Source organism: Sander lucioperca, chromosome 10 (genome assembly GCF_008315115.2).
Source record: "Sander lucioperca isolate FBNREF2018 chromosome 10, SLUC_FBN_1.2, whole genome shotgun sequence".
Lineage (NCBI taxonomy): Eukaryota > Metazoa > Chordata > Actinopteri > Perciformes > Percidae > Sander > Sander lucioperca.
Window position 1 is genome coordinate 17,289,022 of NC_050182.1, and position 21,074 is coordinate 17,310,095.

A 21,074-nucleotide genomic window follows, 5' to 3' on the forward strand; every position below is an offset into this window, starting at 1 on the left:
GCCTTCCCTCGGTAATGTTTTAACCACCATAAGGAACCTGGACAACAAGGTGGGAGATTTTGGTAAACAACTTAAAGAAAGCTCTGACATAGTTGCCAGCATTATACAGCAAGTCGAGCTGAACTCAGTTGGACTCACTGAATGCACGTCCAAATTGGACAACCCGGTCTCATGGCAGTTCGTGTAAATGTCACGTTATTTTTAATCTATTGATACGTGTTCACGGGGACGTTTTTCTCGTTTTTTACGTGGTGGCCAGCACGAAATACCCTATGGGGAAAGGACGTGAAATAACGTGACATTTACACCAACTGCCGTGAGACCGGGGTGAATTGGAGGCAGTAATACACCATGTGTTCTATTAATACATCTATGGTATTATCTTATGATACATCCGAGGGATGTATGCATGTATGCTGTATATAATGTATAACAACTAAAACCATAAATTTTTACATAGCCATGAAGACATCCATTACCCGCATGGCACAGCGGATGGACACATTTGAGGAAAAGATGGATGAGCTGCTCATGCTCTTAAGGAGCTCCCAGTCACCTCCCTCTGCTCCAGTCGATGACATGTTGCTGTCGCCCTGCTCGACAGTCACCGAGCTGCAGGAGTTCGACAGTCTCGGCCAACAGGAGAGGAGGAACAAAATGGTAATTAAGTGGCCATAGTCCTGCCCTACCCTGCCCTAAGATTAACACTATATAATTGCATTAATTCAAATATCATTATAACTGAACTGACTTCTGTTACAAAATGAGATTGTACAAGCTCTCCACTTTGTTCTATATGTATCATTTGTATTTCTATATCTTTTACAGCATCTTTTCCTGACAACCCTTGGAGGTTCGAACGGAGGTACTGCCATCCGTCGCATGCTACAGCGAGGCAACCGATGATGTTCTAAAACAGTATAGCCTGCGGAGCAGAAAGGCAAAGAAGGCCTTCCAGGACCTGACAATCTGCAGGGTTATAACAGGCAGGTGTTATTTTATTGTTCACATCAGTATTATGCTTAGCTTGGCTGATAAGAGGTTTTAATTTGACTTGTAACTTTGCTTCATTTTGACTTCTACTCTAGCGGCCTCCCAGAAAAACTTCCCCGCGCTGACTGAAATATCTGGCTCGTTAGCTGTTACATGCTCCACTATGTTCACCAGTTAGTCTCAAATTTAGTTTGGCTGCTATTTGGTGCTGGGCAGTCAGCAATTGGTCGTTTTATCAGAGCTTTTTCACTGAACAGCTGCCTGCTGGATACAGAATTGACGAAAGCAGTAACAGCGGAAACACGCTGCACGCAGAAGCGCCGCGAATAGCCGTGAAGCCTACATTTGGACCTGATCACGCATAGGGTTGGGTACCGAATAATATGGCACCGGTGCCTAAACAACCGGTATCTACCAGACCGAATAGCAACGCGGATTTCAGTGCCACTGAAATGCCTGCGCTTCTCTTTGATGCTTAGATGATCGCAGCTGGTGTGGCTGGAGAGATTGGATAACATGGGTGCCGGAATGAAAATAGCTCTGCTTCACGGCGCTTCAGCGTGCGGTGTGTTTCTTGCGTAAGACTGAACCTGACGATTAAAGGTGCGGACCATGAACACCAAAACAATGTGCTAAAAGACATTAAAAAGCTCTGTAAAGCTGAGAGAAAATGCAGAGTTTAGTGATAGTTTTCTGTGGGTTCATCACTATGGGCAACAGCTTTTAAATTAAACATCCATTGTTCACATAAAAACACTGACTACAGTAGTGCAGATTTAATAATGTGACTTCTTGTGCGCTCATAAAATGTGCCAAAAAAATATTGTTATTGCTATTATTGTGTTGTTTATATGCAATAGTTCCACTGGTTTCGTGGTTTAAGTGTAAAAACTATTATCAAATGTCGCATCAAAACATTTTAAAATCTAGTCCTGGTTTAGCCTTAACTCAAAAAACCCTCAACTATTTCTTATATACATTATATAAAAGTTGACCAACAAGACACAGAAATCCAATTTTTCAGAGGGTATAAAATTTCATGTTTGAGAATGTGAGGCATGAAGACTCCTTAAAGTCACACGAAACCATAAAGCATGCATTTTTCTATATATCTACCATTTAGTTTGACACCTGCTGAGAATGCTGCACACCCTGTATTGCACAAGCCATTTTCAGAGGGAGATTCTGAGATAAAACATGCTAAATGTCACTACTTTCCCCTTTTGAAATGTATTTATATAATGTGAACAATCTTTTTCTTGCTCTTTATTCTGGGTGCTCTACTGAGTACAATTGGATTCCCTAGACTCCAGATAGTATCTCCACAAAATATGGCATATCTGTTACTTTGATGAGATATAGTAGAAAGTGCTAATGACAGAAAAAAACAGATAAGTAACTACAATACTGTCCTCAACACGGTTACCCACAATGGTGAGTCCTTGAATGCATATCAATTCTGAGGGGCAGTTGTTATAAATCTCTATAAAACTTTAATTGATTGAAATGTATATTGTTCAAGATAGATACACTTCAATTTAATTACATGCTTCAGAAATATTTTCTAATATGTCAGCAGTCTATTTTAATCAGACACTCAACAGGACTGATGGTTAATCACGAAACGGCTGTAAAATTGAGTCTTTTCCAGGCATCATTCAAGTATTCTCATTTTATTTAGCAATCAGACATCTGAACCGATGGACAATGAGAGGGTGCTTTTGCTCAATATTGGCATGCCTAAGTTTAATTATTGTGTATTAAAATAAAATACAGACTAGTGTTCTCATCTGAAAGTGTTTATCTTAACATTCATGTGTCCTAATGACATTTGCAGACATCAGAGAGGCATTGGGCAGCTTTTAATATGAATGTGGTTCTTCCTACCAATTAAATTAATTCCTTCAGTCTCATTTTGTTCTACCTTAATGTTAAATTGAAAGCTTTGGTCAAATAATATGTGATAGTGGAGAGGCATGGAAAATAGAAGAGGCTTTCTGTACATTTCAAAACAACACATGAAAATGGCTTAAACAAACCACAAATTAAGTAAAGAGCAATGTCTTTTTCCACTATTTTGAAAGCAATTTCGACACAATTTAGTAGTGCTAATACAATACCCCTGGTTCGCTGCTAATTTCTAAAAAGGCTGCGTCGGTAAAGCAGAGCCATAAGGTTGCTTCAGACTGCATGTGGAACAGTCCTATAAAACTGCTAAACAACATCATTAGCTGTCGGCCAAGAGTACAGCCTACACGTACAGTACAGCTCACACCTACAGTAGAGGAAGCGATCTGGAAACAGCTTGGTGTCAAAACGAAACAAAAAGCTCATTTACACCTACCTCAGTCTATGAAACATGTACTAGATGTAGGCAGCCCATACTCGCAGTGCATCATGACTGACCTATTTGCTCACAAACACAACTATCAAGTTCCTGGCTGGCTGAACTGAGCAGACCCAAGTGGGCTTTGCATGTACATAGCGCTTTCATGGTTTAATTTCTTTGAAAAAATATAAAATATAAATGCAGAGAAATAACAAAACTTTATTTTTTTACTCAGATGTTAAAGTACTTCCCATCATTTACACTTGACATTTATATTCACACCCTAATAACACTGTAGTTTTCTTTCCCTTATGCATTATTTCATAATGCAGCTATTCTTATGAAGGTAAATATGGTGCAAAAAGGGAGAGCTTGTAGAATACAATGTGAGAACTTGCAGAACAAAAAATCTGAACTTGTATGTTAAAATTTGCACTTGTAAAAAATATTCACACACATGTGATCTGAATTTGAAGTTATACAAAGAAAAAAAACATGAGAGCTTGTAAAAAAAATCTGAACTTGTAAGTTGAAATTTGCACTTGTGGAAAATGTTCACACACCTGTATTCTGAATGTGAAGTTACAGAAAAAATATTCACAAATGTGTAGATTGATATTTACATGAACACAATGACAGCTGCAAACTTATAATGCAACATTTACTCGTATACTTTTTTTTTTACTCTGGTTCATTTTCCATCACAACCACAACTCAGTGATTACAACCTCTCGAATCTGTCACTGCAACTTCACATATGTGCTCTCTCGCATCACAAAGTGGCCAATCTGCGAACCTCGACTTTCACAACACTCTTGACGATACATTTGGTGCAAAACTAATTTGTACCTGTGGACTTACAGTGGAGCTAACAGAACGGGAAAAGCAGGGTTTCTATCGCCAGATGAGGGACAACTCTGTCTGGCTTATTTATGTAGCATGGAAACTTGGTGGAATAGCATGCTAGCGTTAGCTAACTAGCAGCCAGCCCGCTTCTAAATAAATACCTTTTAATTATCTAAACACTTTTTAACAGTCAAACTAAAACACTGGCGGTGAGCTCCACGGCCTGCAGCCGCAGACGGACCGTCATCAGTGGGGATCGACCAGCGTAATAACACTGCTTTTGCCAGAAAGCTTCGCTGCCGACCTCGACCTGCAGTCAGAGCTCCAGTGGGACACGGAGAGCCCCACATCCGGTAGCAGCGGCCCATCCCCCGGCCATGACCAGAGCTTGCTTTGCTGATGTTGTGCATCCCTGCTAAGAATTGCACCCGCTTGGGCAGAAACAATAATTTCTGCAGAATTCATTGCTGCCGAAAATTGCATCTAGGTAGCAAGGAAATGCTACTACAGAGTCTGATAAAACATTGATGTCTCTAAACCTTCTAAAATCCTAATCATTATTGATGAACATGACAAAGAGATTTACTATTGCCTAGTTTTTAAACAGTACTTTGCCTTATAAAATCATTATTTTCCCTAGTGGATGCAATTCTCGGCAGGGATGCGAAACTTGGCACCTGTTACCCACTGATGACGGTCCGTCTGCGGCTGCAGGCCGTGGAGCTCACCGCCAGTGTTTTAGTTTGACTGTTAAAAAGTGTTTAGATAATTAAAAGGTATTTATTTAGAAGCGTGCTGGCTGCTAGTTAGCTAACGCTAGCATGCTATTCCACCAAGTTTCCATGCTACATAAATAAGCCAGACAGAGTTGTCCCTCATCTGGCGATAGAAACCCTGCTTTTCCCGTTCTGTTAGCTCAGAGCTCCACAGCCTAAGTCCACAGGTACAAATTAGTTTTGCACCAAATGTATCGTCAAGAGTGTTGTGAAAGTCGAGGTTCGCAGATTGGCCACTTTGTGATGCGAGAGAACACATATGTGAAGTTGCAGTGACAGATTCGAGAGGTTGTAATCACTGAGTTGTGGTTGTGATGGAAAATGAACCAGAGTAAAAAAAAAAGTATACGAGTAAATGTTGCATTATAAGTTTGCAGCTGTCATTGTGTTCATGTAAATATCAATCTACACATTTGTGAATATTTTTTCTGTAACTTCACATTCAGAATACAGGTGTGTGAACATTTTCCACAAGTGCAAATTTCAACTTACAAGTTCAGATTTTTTTTACAAGCTCTCATGTTTTTTTTCTTTGTATGACTTCAAATTCAGATCACATGTGTGTGAATATTTTTTACAAGTGCAAATTTTATTTTTACAAGTGCAAATTAAATTTTTACAAGTGCAAATTTTAACATACAAGTTCAGATTTTTTGTTCTGCAAGTTCTCACATTGTATTCTACAAGCTCTCCCTTTTTGCACCATATTTACCTTCATATATTCTGCATCAATAGTGTATGTTTATTGGCAAGATTGTAATACCCAAAGACACTCACATGTCACATATCACATATTTGGCTAAAAATAAATGTATTGACAGATGTGTTATAAAAACACAAAGTGTTGCTATATAAGTTATTTTAAATGTCTGCATAACATCAGAAGGATACGTCCCCTTCTAACGCAGAAGGCGGCTCAGGTTCTGGTTCAGGCTCTAGTCATCTCACGTCTAGACTACTGCAACTCCCTCCTGATTGGCCTGCCTGCATGTGCCATCCAACCCCTGCAGCTCATTCAGAATGCAGCGGCTCGACTTGTCTTCAACCTCCCCAAGTTCTCTCACACTACACCTCTCCTCCGCTCTCTTCACTGGCTACCAATTGCGGCCCGCATCCGCTTCAAGACACTAGTACTTACGTACGGGGCCACGAACGGATCAGCACCCGCTTACATCCAGAACATGGTCAAACCATATACCCCAACCCGCCCACTTCGTTCTGCATCAGCCAAACTGCTGGCTGCTCCCTCACAGCGAGGGAGAACTAATCACTCAACGAAATCCCGACTGTTCACTGTCCTGGCTCCCAAATGGTGGAACGAGCTCCCCATCGATATCAGGATGGCCGAAAGCCTACACATCTTCCGCCGAAGGCTAAAAACGCATCTCTTCCGACTACACCTCGGATAAAAAAAAAAAAATCAAAAAAAAAAAATCAAAAAAAAAAGAAATCTTGAACTTGCACTTTTGAACCTGCACTTTCATATGTCTCTTTGTAGCTTTGCCTATTTAAAGCTACTGTATTTGCACTTACTACTTGTGGTCTGGAGTTTGAACCTTCACAGTTGAAAGCACTTAATTGTAAGTCGCTTTGGATAAAAGCGTCAGCTAAATGACATGTAATGTAATGTAATGTCTTAATAAGGCTGTACATAGCTGTACATAGACAGACATATGAGAAATATAATTGGATCCTCAAACTGATTTAATGTAATTTGTATTTTTGCTTTTACAATTCATTGCAAAGGCACTTAGAAAATGTTAGTAAACCCATAATTCCAATCACTTAGAGAAAAGCTAAATAAATAAAAAAAAACTACCAGTCTAGACAGACTACCGAAATCAGGTCCCTTTGTTACATTGAAAGATAAGTGTACACATAGAGAAACCTCAATCATTACACACTTAGTAGAGTCTAAATGCTTATCCGACAACTTACAGAAATCTTCTAATAATCTGTACTCAGCATCTTATTTTTTATCTCTGTATTTTTTCAGTCAGAGTCATGGGTTGAATAAGAGGATAAAATATATTCCCTCCTTACATCCTCTTTAATCATCCTTAGTTTTAAGTATATGCTGATATATGAAAATAAAGGGCAGCAGTTTTCACAGCCACATTAGCATTAACATAGGCTATATTTTACATGTCATCTATCTTTGAAAAAATAGATCCACACACCAACATGTAATTTTTCCTTTTTTGTGCCTTTGGAAGAGTACCTTGCAACATAAGTACTATCGTGCAGCAGAGCTTTTGAAAGCCAAAGTGACACCTCTGTCCAGCATTTAAAATTACCTACTCGTGCTGAAGTAGCCCTCTTATTGTTCACCGCTGTATGTTTTATGCTCATACAATGCACTTTTAAGGATGCAGCTTTTCAGCTATCTAGGCCGGCCAACAACAAAAACTGATGCAACAATTTAAGATGATTTTGTACTTATGTGAAGCCACTCCATAACAGTTTTGGTCTCAAAACAACGAATGAGGACAGAGGAGTGCAGCTGTTTGCTCTCAAGCTGCAGAACTCCTTTCAGTGCTGGCTTTTCTAGAACTTCCTCAAGCACCACTTTGCATGTGAAGCAGGAGGAAATATACACAATGATACTAACAGGATATTCATCATATTCACGACCAAAAAAAGTGAGATAATTTTTAGCCAATAAAAGAGATAATTTCCATCCATAATAATTGTATGGCTTATTACTGCCAGAAATTCAAAAGAATTGTATGTAAATGCTGATAATCAACTATAAATAGCCTCCTTTGATGAAATCAGATTTGCATCAGGTATGTATATCTTTTCTCTTTGTACTGCTGAATATGATCATGAAGTTATCAATTTTTTGCTTCAGCAAGTATATCTTCTTTTTAAACACTTGTTTTAAGGCGTGACGTTTAAAGCTGCATTGCCAATTCCAAAGACATCACACAGGAAACAAAAAATGGCATGAATAGAACTTTGAATCTCAATTGAAGATTTCTCTTCTATTCCTCCTCCCACTGCTGGGCTGTAGAGAGCCCATGCAGACATAACTGCCATGATCACTACTCAGCAGCTAACAGTATGAGAAACTGGCAGGTGTACTCGAATCTTAGGCTGCGATGATAACAGAGTAAATTACTATGTCTATTGAAAGACCTCAAGGAGAAATGTATGGTGACTGATAGGACCAACAGTATGCAACTTATGGACTTACCTGGCAGTTACAAAAAGGACACAGCTAACACCCAGGTAGGCCAAGAGGATGTAGACCCAGATGTCAGGAGTCATGGGGTTCAGGAAGGAGAAGAAGCCGTTGTTGGTGGCATTGGGTTTGCGATACACAATGCTTATTCCCATGCTCATGAAGGGCTTTGAGAAGTCGATGACCTTTTCACGCATGTAGGTGATGGTGAGAGGAGCCACTGCCAAGTCTGCTCTCTGTAACGGAAACATAAATAGAGAATTGCTGTGATTTATATTTTAATATTGGCAGTGGTTTTCATTTGGCCAAGATAGCAGCGTTGCTCTATAGGATGCAATGTCTTTCTTTTGGTCTACCAACTGAAATACTCTATTTCACCAATTAACTTTTGGCAGATATTCATGATTCCCGAAATATGAATCCTAATGACTTTGGTGATCCCCGGACTTTTCCTCTAGTGCCACCACAAGGTTGACATGTGTGGCTTTGAGTAAAATGTCTCAACAACTATCGAATGAATTACCATAAGGTTTGTTATACACATGCATGTCCTCCTCCTGATAAATTTTAACTTCCTTAACTTTTCATTTAGCTTTACCATCAGATTAATTCTTATGTGTCAAATACTTTGGTTTATGACCAAATACCTGCTCAACAAATAGCATTCCTATCAGCCTCAGCTGTTCTTTTAGTGCTAATTAGCAAATATTAACATCCTAACACGTTAAATGAGATGGTGAATATGGTAAACATTATAGATACTTCATGTTAGCATTGTCATTATGAGTATGGTAGCATTCAAGCTCAGAAAAAGGCTTTATCTCAACACTGTCTCAGACAGCCGCTAGTATGATATCATAGATACTGTGGGTCATTTATTGGGAGACTTTAAGTTGCAGGGCTATATAAGGTTTGTTTTTCATTTAAGGTTTGGATACACAAATACATATATGGCAGTGACATACTGTAAAATTTATAATCTCTTCAATGACGCTTTCGGAAAAAGTAGAGACATCTAGATGCGGTTCCATCTATAAAGCCATTATCTACTGTCAATAAAATTACATGAAACCATATAGCATTAGTCAATGGACACAGCTGAGCATGGCAGATAAGTTGCGGTTACTATCATACGCATCATATATGACTGCATATTTAGAAGGTTACCATTTAAATTGGTGGCCCCCACAACTCCCCTGCACCCTGTCTGGACAGGAGGTTAATGAAACCAGCTGCTTGGTTCACGCTCGGATACCTCTCCTCCAAGAAACGACACAACTCACAAAGAGAGGCTTTCTTTTCTTCTTACATACTGAGCGTCGAGAGAGGAACAACATACAGCATTTTCAGCAAGTAAAATGAGATCTCATGTCATGTTTTGGATCTTTATGCAAAACCATTAGCCCTCACCCAACAGGAATTGAATATGCTGGTTCCAGAACACACACACAACCATAATAAGCTGAATGATGCAGCCGTGTCCAGCATACTTCTTGTGAACTGATGTTGTATGGCATCTCATTTGTTTTTATATTACTTTTTTTTTTTAAATACTCAGTTTCTAGACCTTAAGGCTGTTCTTAACATGAGTTTAATTTTCCCTGTGGCTTCAACAGCTCTTCCGTCAGATTTGTGTGATAAATACCACATAGCAGTAAACAAAGGTCAGAAAGAAAACATTTCTACTTTGAGTGCGGCAATGCAGATTATATACTCCTGTGGTCAGCACCATGGCAGCTAAATACACGGTGGCCTCTGAAGAGATGGAAAGATGGGGAAAGCAATACATCCTGCAGTGCATCTGCTGTCTCTCTTAAACTATTCATATTTGTACATCACATACTGCTCCCTCTGTTCTCAGCTGCCGACTGCAGCTTTGAACCAACCTGCCACTCAGCCGGAAGATCAACCAGCGTGCTATTCCAGACATCCCTACGGTGGGCTAATATACATGCCGCATGTCCTTGTTCTGCTTACTGCTAAGGCACACAAACTGGGCACAAGCAAGATAACCTGATAGTGCCCTGCTGCGTGCCACATGGCTCTGTGTTATCTGGGTTTGCAGATGGTGGGCTTAGTGGTGTGCTCCCTCCGGACCTCCTCACCTGATGATAGCCTGGAGGATTCATACAGTTACAGCTACAGTAACACGATCCATGGCTTTCCAATCCACTGACTGTACACTGAACATACCTGAGCAGTGGTCTGTTTCAAGCAAGGCTTTTTATCCCTCAACAAACATTTGGAAACTATGCTACAGTCTGTCGATGCATATACAGACTATATGCATTTTACAGCATGCAATCACAATGCTAATATAAAGGTTGTATAACACTTCTCCTCGCTCCTGTGTTGCTCCTTTTCTTCTTTTTTATGAACATTGAGAGCAGATCCAAGAGCAGATTTTGCTTCAGTAGAATGTGGTGCAGTTGCAGAAACACAATTTGCTGAACTATCCGATGGTCACCACGGATAACAGAGAGCAATCTTTGCTACAGGAATGCTGAGGGAATATAAAAAAAAAAGGTCTGATTCGCAAGTTAAACATGCATTTACAAATCCCATGGTGAGGAATATGGCTGGGCGATATGGAGAAAATCAAAGATGACGATATTTTTGTCCCAATACCTCGATATCGATATTGCGGCGATATTGTAGGGTTGACATTTGGTGCTTTAACAAAATATTCACACAAAGACATTTGTGATAAATAATCATCAATAATGTGTATTTAATGACTAAGAGGCTAAAGGCAAATGATAGAACAGCTAGAACATAGGTAAGGACATCACTTTCCTGTAATGCAGCCTTTAAAAACAGAAAAAGACAACACCTTATGCCATATTACCATGTTACGATATCCAAAATATAAGACAATATGTAGTGTCCTATCACGATATTGATATAATATTTATATATTGCCCAGCCCTAGTGAGGAATTAATGCACAGCGTGACATTTCTGTGCACAACAGTGTAGATATGCCTCTTATATAATACAGTCTGATATCAAGTGATTTACTTAAGGGGGCTTTGACAGGCGAGACAGACATGTTTGCTGTTGAGGCAGTTGAACTTTTGCCCTCGCAGCTAGAGGTTAGCCACTCTCACCACCAGGTCATCCTGCTGTCTCAGATCAAAATCTAAATCACACTTGTCAATTCACTTGGGGTCACATGCTTTCTTCATTTACCAAAAATTCCAGCACAAAAACACAAAATATGTTTGTTTGAACACACATAGATGTGTAACCTAAATCCAGTGGACTTCATTGCCATCTGTGTAGACAAAGAAGGGCTGGCTACAGACTTCCAGTGTATCTGTCGAAGCAAATATTAATTGCCATGACAGAAACAAATGATGTGCTAAGCACGCTATTAACATTTGCATCACAGCTTGATTAAAGTGACCATCTATTGTGACTAAATCAAGTTTAACAAGGCCTGTTGCATCATTTAGCACCTTCCAAACAATGCCCTTTGGCACTGCAGTGAGCTTTGTGACTACACAGTGGAAAATAAAGGCTATATATTACACAATGTTAAATCATTGCAGTTTCTCATTCAGAAGCATCAGTTATATGTGAAGTAAATTGCATAATAGTATCATTCATCCAAAATATAGGCATACAAACACTCTTACACTCTTACTTAACTTTTCTGTTACATCCCCTTCTCCATGTGACAAAACTTGATGAACCACAGAGATGAATGACTGCTTACAACTGATTTTAGTAAACTCAAGTCTTGTTCTCTTAAAAAGATTCCAGTCAAGCGTTTTTTTTTTGTAATTCTGTAATGCAACTATGATTTATGAGGGTACATTATGTGAGCTGATAGCATGAATGTATGAGCCTTGTGTTTCAGTCCCGTTTTATCAGCTAAAACCAACCGTTTCCCCCTGTTTTCTACCTCAGACATTATCTAACTCTGTGACCCTTTCTTAAAGTAAAGGCACTGATCCCCACTAAACTGTGATACCTCTTATCTGTCTATTTTACATTGAGGGGGCAATGGGGTTTTAAGAGGTTAATAGAAAGTAGTTATGAATGCAAATTGAACAGATAACAACTATGGCAGTGGCCATTTACTTTTCCCTTCTCTCTTTGAGTATGGTGTACACAATGAATGCAATTCATGCATACACTGTTTGATAAATATTTTGTAGAAAGTTTGAAGAAAATAGCATTTTACAGTACATGTAGCAGTTATTGTTAGAGTTGGGAAGAAATACAGCCCAAACTTTATTAGCTCAGCTCAGTGAGATGTGGTAGTTTGAGGTTTACTCCCAAATAATCTGTAGCCATAGTGGCCTCTCATATCATTCCAGGGTCAGATCTCTTGAGCTTGAGTTAAAGTTTATATTTCAGGTCTGCTGAATCACGATCAGCTTATCCATACCGCCAGGGGTAAGGAAAGCACCAGACCACAAAATAGAACCCCACTAAAAACCCACAAAGAAAACGTCATGCTGCTTTGGTCATGCGATAAGGAGCAGTAAAAGCAATAACTAGAAGTATAGATTCTAGTCTTCACTTCTGCTGCTATTTACAAAAGCAATAGACCTGTACATTCAAAAATGTATGACTAAATGCATCTCTTTAAATATACTTATCTGCTAATTTATAGTTTATATTAAAACACAAGCAAATGGAGCTTCTCATTGATGTGTGTCAGCTTACGTTCATATTTACAGTAAGTCAGTCTGGAGGTCTCAATCACCAAATGTTCCATCTTCACAAAACGCATGTAAACCATCACAGATGATGAACATTCTCTCTTTGACCACCGGCACATTCTCCCTTTAAACCAAAGAGCAGACTAATACAAAGAGTCTATGTGCTGTTTAATAATGGAGTATTGCATCTCTATTTCGTGCCAGCATTCTCTACCTTTAGTTATCCATTTGTTCCCCTCAAGGTTGTTGTTTATTAACATGGATCTTGTGAAAAGCTTGGATGGAGAAATAAAGTGCTGCAGCACCAAGCCATTGACTCCTGCCATACAATTCCTTGCACTAAATGCCACTTAAGCTATTACAAGTTTTCAGCTGAGTACAGCGCTGACCCCATGGGGCTGAGGACAAAGCGAGAGCACTGACAGGGACACTTATGAAATGCCAGCAGAGAATTGCCACCATCACTTGGATGTGAAGCTGTTTCACGGCCGCTGATGCTTTGAGTTTGACACAGACAGCTGGGATTGCCCACTATGCCTCAGCAAGATGATTGCTGGTGTGCTGTGTGCATCCTTACAATATATGCATGTTCCCATGTTTATCCTAGATTTCTGGTTTATCCAGCTGAAGGAAGTGGTTTTGTCTCACTAAATGGCATCACCACACTTTAGGCAACCTTGACATAATTGTGCCATAAATGTGACTGACAGCTTTGCAGGCCCGTCCTGACTTGTACTCAATCATAACTATATCCCTGCCCACACAAAGGACATGCAATTCCGCTCAATGCCGTGGTTTTCTAAGTTTGTGTGATGATGTAAAACATTTTTACAGCACATGAAGCTGCTTAATTTTAGAGATGCAGCAGATAATGGAGAAATTGTTGCTGCCAGTTAGATAAGATGATTGATACCTCTCATGTCTGTACAATAAATATGTAGCTGGAGCCAACAGTCGCTTAGCTTAGCTTAGCTTAGCATAAAGACTAGAAACGGGGAAACGCTGCCTGGCTCTGTATAAAAATAACAAAACCACAAGCACTTCAGAAGCTCGCTAATTAACATAAAATGTAATGTTAATCACAGTAAAACCCCAAATCCATGTTTTAAGGGCGTTATATCCTGGACAATTACTTAGCTGAGGGCAGGTAACTTCTTAGAGTTGCATGGCAACGGCTAAGATAAGCTAGCCGGCAGCTGGCTCTAGCTACATATTTATCATACAGACATGAGAGTGGTATCGATCACCTTATCTGATACTTGGCAAGAAAGCAAATAAGAATATTTATCAAACTGTCAAACTATTCCTTTAAGGAAAAATGTTAAGCAGACAATATGAAGTACAACTTACATGCTCTATAAGTTCCCTGATCATGCCGTTCCACTGGCCCTTGTCGTCCTGAGAGCCATATCTCCCATCAGGCACCAGGCGGATCTCATACGTGAAGCCCAGGACATTGGCCAGCTCTTTGAGCAAGTCGATGCAGAATCCTTCAAAACGGTCGTTCCCATCCAGCGCCTTGTCAGACTTCTTAAGCATGACGTATGGCTCATCCTGCACAGACCCAAAAGAGCAAATGAAAAGCAATGGTGAGGTCAGCTTTTTCAATTTGTTTCAGCACATGCACTTAATTGAAGCAAAGTGATCTGAGCTGATGAGTCGCTGTTGCATTTAATACTAGAAGTGCCGGAATTCCATAACTACTAGAACTGCCGTGAGCGGTCATTTTGACCGCCAGATTCCAAACTCTATAATCTCTCATGATAAATACCTAATTGCATATTGTATTATGTATTGTGTTAGGATATCTTTAGAAAAACGTAATAACACCGAAATGTACATTTTTACGAGTTTAATTATACATTTGAGTAGTAATACGTGTTTCAATTATTCATATCATGGCATAGTAAACCGTAATTATTTCATACATTCATATCCCGAAAAATACGGTGTGGAAATTCATTCAAACGGTCCGTGTACTTGGTGGCCAACGGATTTTCGTTTTGAAAGGAAAAAAACAAAAACAAAAAACGGCCAGTTTCCCAATTACCATTAGTAAATAGGAAAACAAAAAACGGAAAACAACCCATTATTCGTTTTTTGTTTTGATATTAAAAAACGGAAAACGAAAAACAATCTCGTTATCCGATTGTCTTTGATGTATTTGTAGATGGAACTCGAAAATTAAAATACGTGTGTATAAGTCGTATTCCTTAATTTTGCATTGGTATTTTTTTCGTGACCCGGAAGTTACTCCCGCCACGCCAAGACCCGCCCTTCAATAGCATTTATTGGCCAGTACTGCCTGTAAGATCCGTTCCGTGGATGCGCATAATTACGTAGTAGAAAACTAACAATGTCCCTGTCGGTACACGATCCGTTCTGCCTGCACGATCCGTTCTGCACATGCGCAAAATGTTCGCGCATGCGCGGTTGTACGAGGATTTACGACAGTGCACGATCTGTTCCACGCTTCCGGTCGACAGCCAAGCTAACGTTAGTTTAGCTAACAGCTAATTCGGCTAACTGCTAGCTGAGACAGCATGTAATAACTTTAAAAGACCCTCAAAATAAAACTTGAAAATAAACGTTGACATATATAACAAACACCTAACAAATATAACAGCTGTTACGTCAGTTCTACTTTACTTGTGCTCATTTAAAATACAATCACTCAATACTTGTCTTTATTGTTATTACTGTGAAGTCTTAATTTAGCTGTAGCCTGCTTTTCCCATTACGTTTGAGTTAACGTTATTTTAGACTGAATCTAGCTGTCAGCTAGCGGTTAGCCGAATTAGCTGTTAGCTAAACTAACGTTAGCTTCCCGGTGGAGGCTAGCCATAGGCTAGCGTGGAACAGATCGTGCAGGTCGTATGGATACGTAAAACAGTATTATCTTGCGCATGTGCAGAACGGATCGTGCAGGCAGAACGGATCGTGTACCGACAGTCCCTGTGCGATTTGTAACTGTCGGTACACGATCCGTTCTGCCTGCACGATAGACTGTATATAAGTAACATGTGTCAACACTTTACGACCAAACATTACAACTTTTTTATTAAATCTTTTTTTATTAAATCTTTATTATACAATAGTCATAGCTACAAACATTCGAAACTTGTCACTGATCCAAAACCGTGTAGCGACATCGTTGTTGTGTTGTTTACGTTAATGTTTTTACCTTTAATACTTCGTCTTGACTAATAACCATAGACTGTCTATTATTAATGCGATGAAGTGTAAACGTACATAAGTGTCCTTTTGAAGATGGGATGACAGCTCTCCCAGCCACCACTGCTGTATACCACTATAGTAGCTACATGCTAACGGCAGTAAACACTATAGTAGCTACATGCTAACGGTCATCTTAGCTGGCAATGTTGTTAAATTCTCCCCAATTCCGGGTCACATTCCTGCTGAAACATGTCCGATTGTGTAGTGTTTGGTCTGCGATTTTTGACGTTAGAAAGTGCTGCTTCGTTCCACTACAATCTAACGTTAGCATACTCATAGCTAACTATTGTAGCTGCATGCTAACGCGACATAGAGGAGCATATATAGCTAGCTATGTACGTATATAGCAGGACTTTGTACCGTAAAAAATCACCAATAAAGGCTTCTAAACCAAATACTAAACAAATACAAATACAGTAAAGTGACCGGAATTAGGGGTGAAATGTCCAGCATTGAGTTACATAATAGTTTGCTAGGAGTATGCTGGTCTCTCACAGAGATCTCATTTGTAGCCCTGTTTTTACCTGATACTTTCATAAAAGTACAAACACATGAAGTGAGAGGTATACACATGCTTAAACTTTATTTAAAACATGGTTAACCTGAAGCAGGACGGAGTCATGACTTATAACACCAAAGCAAGGCTTCTAGCTCAGGCTAGCTAGCGTTAGCAAATTACCTTCAAAGTTGTAAAGAAATGACGAAACGTAAAATTTGAAGCCTTTATTTAATTTGCTACATGGTGTTGTACTGGATGGCCAGACGACGCTCCGTATATCATTAACAGATACTTTAGGCAACTCCAGCAAACACCTTGTAAACTTCATCTTTGCCATCATAACGGTCTACTGTCACTGTCTAATGTTTTCTTCCGGTAACCGGGAATGTCCAAACATCCTTATGCCAATGCGTGCATAGAGCTGTGAAGTATGCCGGTGCTCGCGCAAGCGTAGAACTGATCAGGCAGTGCACAGAACGGATTTTACAGGCGGTACAGATCGGGTACTGACAAAGGAATAAGATTTATACACAGATTTTAATTTCCGAGTTCCATCTACAAATACATCAAAGAAAATCGGATAACGAGATTGTTTTTCGTTTTCCGTTTTTTAATATCAAAACAAAAAACGAATAATGGGTTGTTTTCCGTTTTTTGTTTTCCTATTTACTAATGGTAATTGGGAAACTGGCCGTTTTTTGTTTTTGTTTTTTTCCTTTCAAAACGAAAATCCGTTGGCCACCAAGTACACGGACCCATAACTGTCGGTACACGATCCGTTCTGCCTGCACGATCCGTTCTGCACATGCGCAAGATAATACTGTTTTACGTATCCATACGACCTGCACGATCTGTTCCACGCTAGCCTATGGCTAGCCTCCACCGGGAAGCTAACGTTAGTTTAGCTAACAGCTAATTCGGCTAACCGCTAGCTGACAGCTAGATTCAGTCTAAAATAATGTTAACTCAAACGTAATGGGAAAAGCAGGCTACAGCTAAATTAAGACTTCACAGTAATAACAATAAAGACAAGTATTGAGTGATTGTATTTTAAATGAGCACAAGTAAAGTAGAACTGATGTAACAGCTGTTATATATGTTAGGTGTTTGTTATATATGTCAACGTTTATTTTCAAGTTTTATTTTGAGGGTCTTTTAAAGTTATTACATGCTGTCTCAGCTAGCAGTTAGCCGAATTAGCTGTTAGCTAAACTAACGTTAGCTTGCCTGTGGAGGCTAACTGCAGACCGCTACAATCAGCTAGCAGTTAGCCGAATTAGCTGTTAGCTAAACTAACGTTAGCTTGGCTGTCGACCGGAAGCGTGGAACAGATCGTGCAGTGTCGTAAATCCTCGTACAACCGCGCATGCGCGAACATTTTGCGCATGTGCAGAACGGATCGTGCAGGCAGAACGGATCGTGTACCGACACAGGCTACAGCTAAATTAAGACTTCACAGTAATAACAATAAAGACAAGTATTGAGTGATTGTATTTTAAATGAGCACAAGTAAAGTAGAACTGACGTAACAGCTGTTATATATGTTAGGTGTTTGTTATATATGTCAACGTTTATTTTCAAGTTTTATTTTGAGGGTCTTTTAAAGTTATTACATGCTGTCTCAGCTAGCAGTTAGCCGAATTAGCTGTTAGCTAAACTAACGTTAGCTTGGCTGTCGACCGGTAGCGTGGAACAGATCGTGCAGTGTCGTAAATCCTCGTACAACCGCGCATGCGCGAACATTTTGCGCATGTGCAGAACGGATCGTGCAGGCAGAACGGATCGTGTACCGACAATAACAGCCAAATAACAATTAAAAGTATCTTATTTGAACATTTAGCTATAACGTAACCTGGCACTGCCTCTGTTTTGGTGTCTGCTGCGGTACACAGCGCTGCTCGGACCGTGAGCCGCTGACCTTTTTTCCTCCATAAACTCCGCTCTCAGCTCCTCTGCCAGTTGCTGCATAAACTTCCTCCGGACAATTTTACTGCTGGTGCACTCCTTGGAGAGGATGTGTGCAATGATTCCAGCCAGTTCGAGGATGTATAAAGTTATATGAACATGTAAACAGCCACCGGCCATCTACGTGTACCGCGCCTTTCACAGAGCGAGCGCCCGGTGTTTGCCTTCTGATTCAGAACAGAGTGCCTCCACGCCGTAGTAGCCTACGTTACCATCTCTGGCTTTGCCTTCGGCCCATCGGTGATGCCCACACTTGTTACTCGAGATCGCTAGTTACGTTGCTCTGACAGAGACTATGGTAGTTACTAAGCAACCAAGATGCATCTTCAACCGCGCGAAAAATTAAAAACAATACCACGAAAATCCGAGCGGTCAATATGACCGTGTATGGCCGAAATAGGTAAAAGTGACTGTATTTTCTTTGCCTTTTGTGTAATGTATATAAAAACAATTTTAAATTAAAATACAGACTATTTTAGGAAAAGTCAGGCAGCAGCAGGATTGTATTTTTTTATTCAGCAAAGTTATTACACATATACATTTCAAAACGGTCAAAATGATGGTAATGGCCGTTCTAGTGTTAACAGGCAGTGACAGCAGCTTCAAGTTGTGGGTACATGGAGTGTTAAATTATGAAAGACTGCTAACATTTTTCCTACATTGATGTATTTACAAAGGGAGACCTGAGATAATTTAAGACTGTAATCTAAAGTAGGTGTCCTGCTATAGTGATGGTAATGCACACAAATTAAATGTTTATACTATCAATGTGCCTGCAGGGTTGAGCTAACTAAACCTACTTTCTTCCCTACACTGCTGTGCATTGACCTATTTTGCTGGTGCACAGGTCGGTTCGTTTTATGGTCAGGTAGCTGACACTCTATATTGGCCTGTAATATCCTGCCTGGCTGCTCATAATTTGTGCTGTATAAAAGCTTGATTAGGAACAGAATGCCACAGTCAAATGGAACATGCCCACAACGTTGCCTTCATCAATTGACACCAATCTCCAACGGAAAGCAACTGAACTGATGCCTGCAGTGACAATGACTAACACAAATTAGCTTATGAATGGTTTCCTTTTTTGGTATCTGTTACCATTTCCCTGCCAGATAAACGTGCATGTCCCACTGTGCATTTCAAAACATGTTGGTCCATTTATGCAAGGGCTGTAATACGATACATGGGGGGGAGGGGGGGACGAAAAGAAGAAAACATCATGTGCTGGTGGCATGTGGACACAGTTACACTGTTTATTAAACTAACATTAAGCAGGGCATCATTTTTTCCGCAACTTCTAACAAAATAAAAATGTGTTGAAAAAAATACAGTAAATGAGAAACATCTTTAATTGTTTGCCATCAAAATATGAAGCCACTTGGACATCACAATTAGGATGGCCTCTTAAATAAATGATAAGTTATGAATACTTGATGACAATGCATTTAGAGAGCAAAGTGCTTAGCCACAAACTTTGCTCAAGTTGTCCAATTAACTTGATCAAAAAGTTTGCATGTTAAAGGAAAAAGTCATTACCATCTGTTTTGAGCCTTCCAACTCTTGCTATTCCCCAAGGTTTGGACTCAAATCAAAGTGTTTATACCAGTTCTACCCTCACAGTCGCAGCATGGGCGTGCATAACAGAACGAGGAGGGAGGTGGGCTTGCGCAGAGACATTACGGGCAATGGAGTGCAAACAATTAACGTAAGGGGGAAAACACATTAAGTGCCTAAATCTCTTCGACAAAGTTATCACTATAAAGCTGTCAGACGTCTTGTTCATGCATCACTGGAATCAGTTTGATGCAGTGTCATTACACTAAGAGGGGAGATTGATATTAAACTTGAAACTCTCTTCAGCAATATGAAAGTAGGCAATTTTATCATCGTAAACTAATGATTCACAACGAAATAGCAAATTGAGACATGTCAGAGATACTCAAATGCACTTTCAGGCAAAAATGAAGTAAAACACTTTTGGGAAATGTTACTGAAACACTTGAACTACAGAGAAAAACACATTTACATTAACTCCACTCTAACTACAACATAAAATTAGCCAATCCTGACACTTCCTAGTGCAGTAGTTTAACATTACACCATTTAAATCCTTGTTCAATGTCTCCTCTTTGAGACAGAATTAACATAGATGGCACCTGATAGGCATTAATTATGTCCCGCCTTGACCTCACTTGTCATAATTACAAACTTGTGGTCCAATATAAGGATAATGATAGTGTTTATCGTTGTAGCTTGTATATCTGTCCTGAAAAGGTACAGGAAGAGCATCTGTGTCAGCGCCTCCCTGATAGCACCACAAAGACCCAGACATCCAGTGACAGTGTTAAGTACATACAACTGGGGATCTACAAATGGATGCAATGTGGAGCTGGGGGATAGTTCTCTCTATCTGCACATGTAATTATTGTATTCTCAGGAATGGTTCATTCTGTATCACTGTCTCCTTCTTTGTTTTGTGTTTTGCTCCAGGTCCGCTCATTTAACATGCTCATGATGTCACTGATAACTGAAGTTTCTGTTGCTAAACTGTCAAGCTTCTCATTCTC

General features: G+C 39.7%; 1 protein-coding gene across 2 annotated transcripts in view; it reads right to left on the bottom strand.

The window, feature by feature from the left end:
- The window catches only part of LOC116043137 (glutamate receptor ionotropic, kainate 3), a 55,082-nt gene that overhangs the window by 14,454 nt on the left and 19,554 nt on the right, over positions 1–21,074 (bottom strand). For both annotated transcript variants that reach the window (XM_036006299.1, XM_036006300.1), the window contains 2 exons: positions 14,157–14,360; positions 8,144–8,367 (listed from right to left, as the gene is read on the bottom strand). In XM_036006299.1, coding sequence (XP_035862192.1) covers positions 8,144–8,367; positions 14,157–14,360 — 428 coding nt within the window. The remainder of the gene's footprint in view (positions 1–8,143; positions 8,368–14,156; positions 14,361–21,074) is intronic.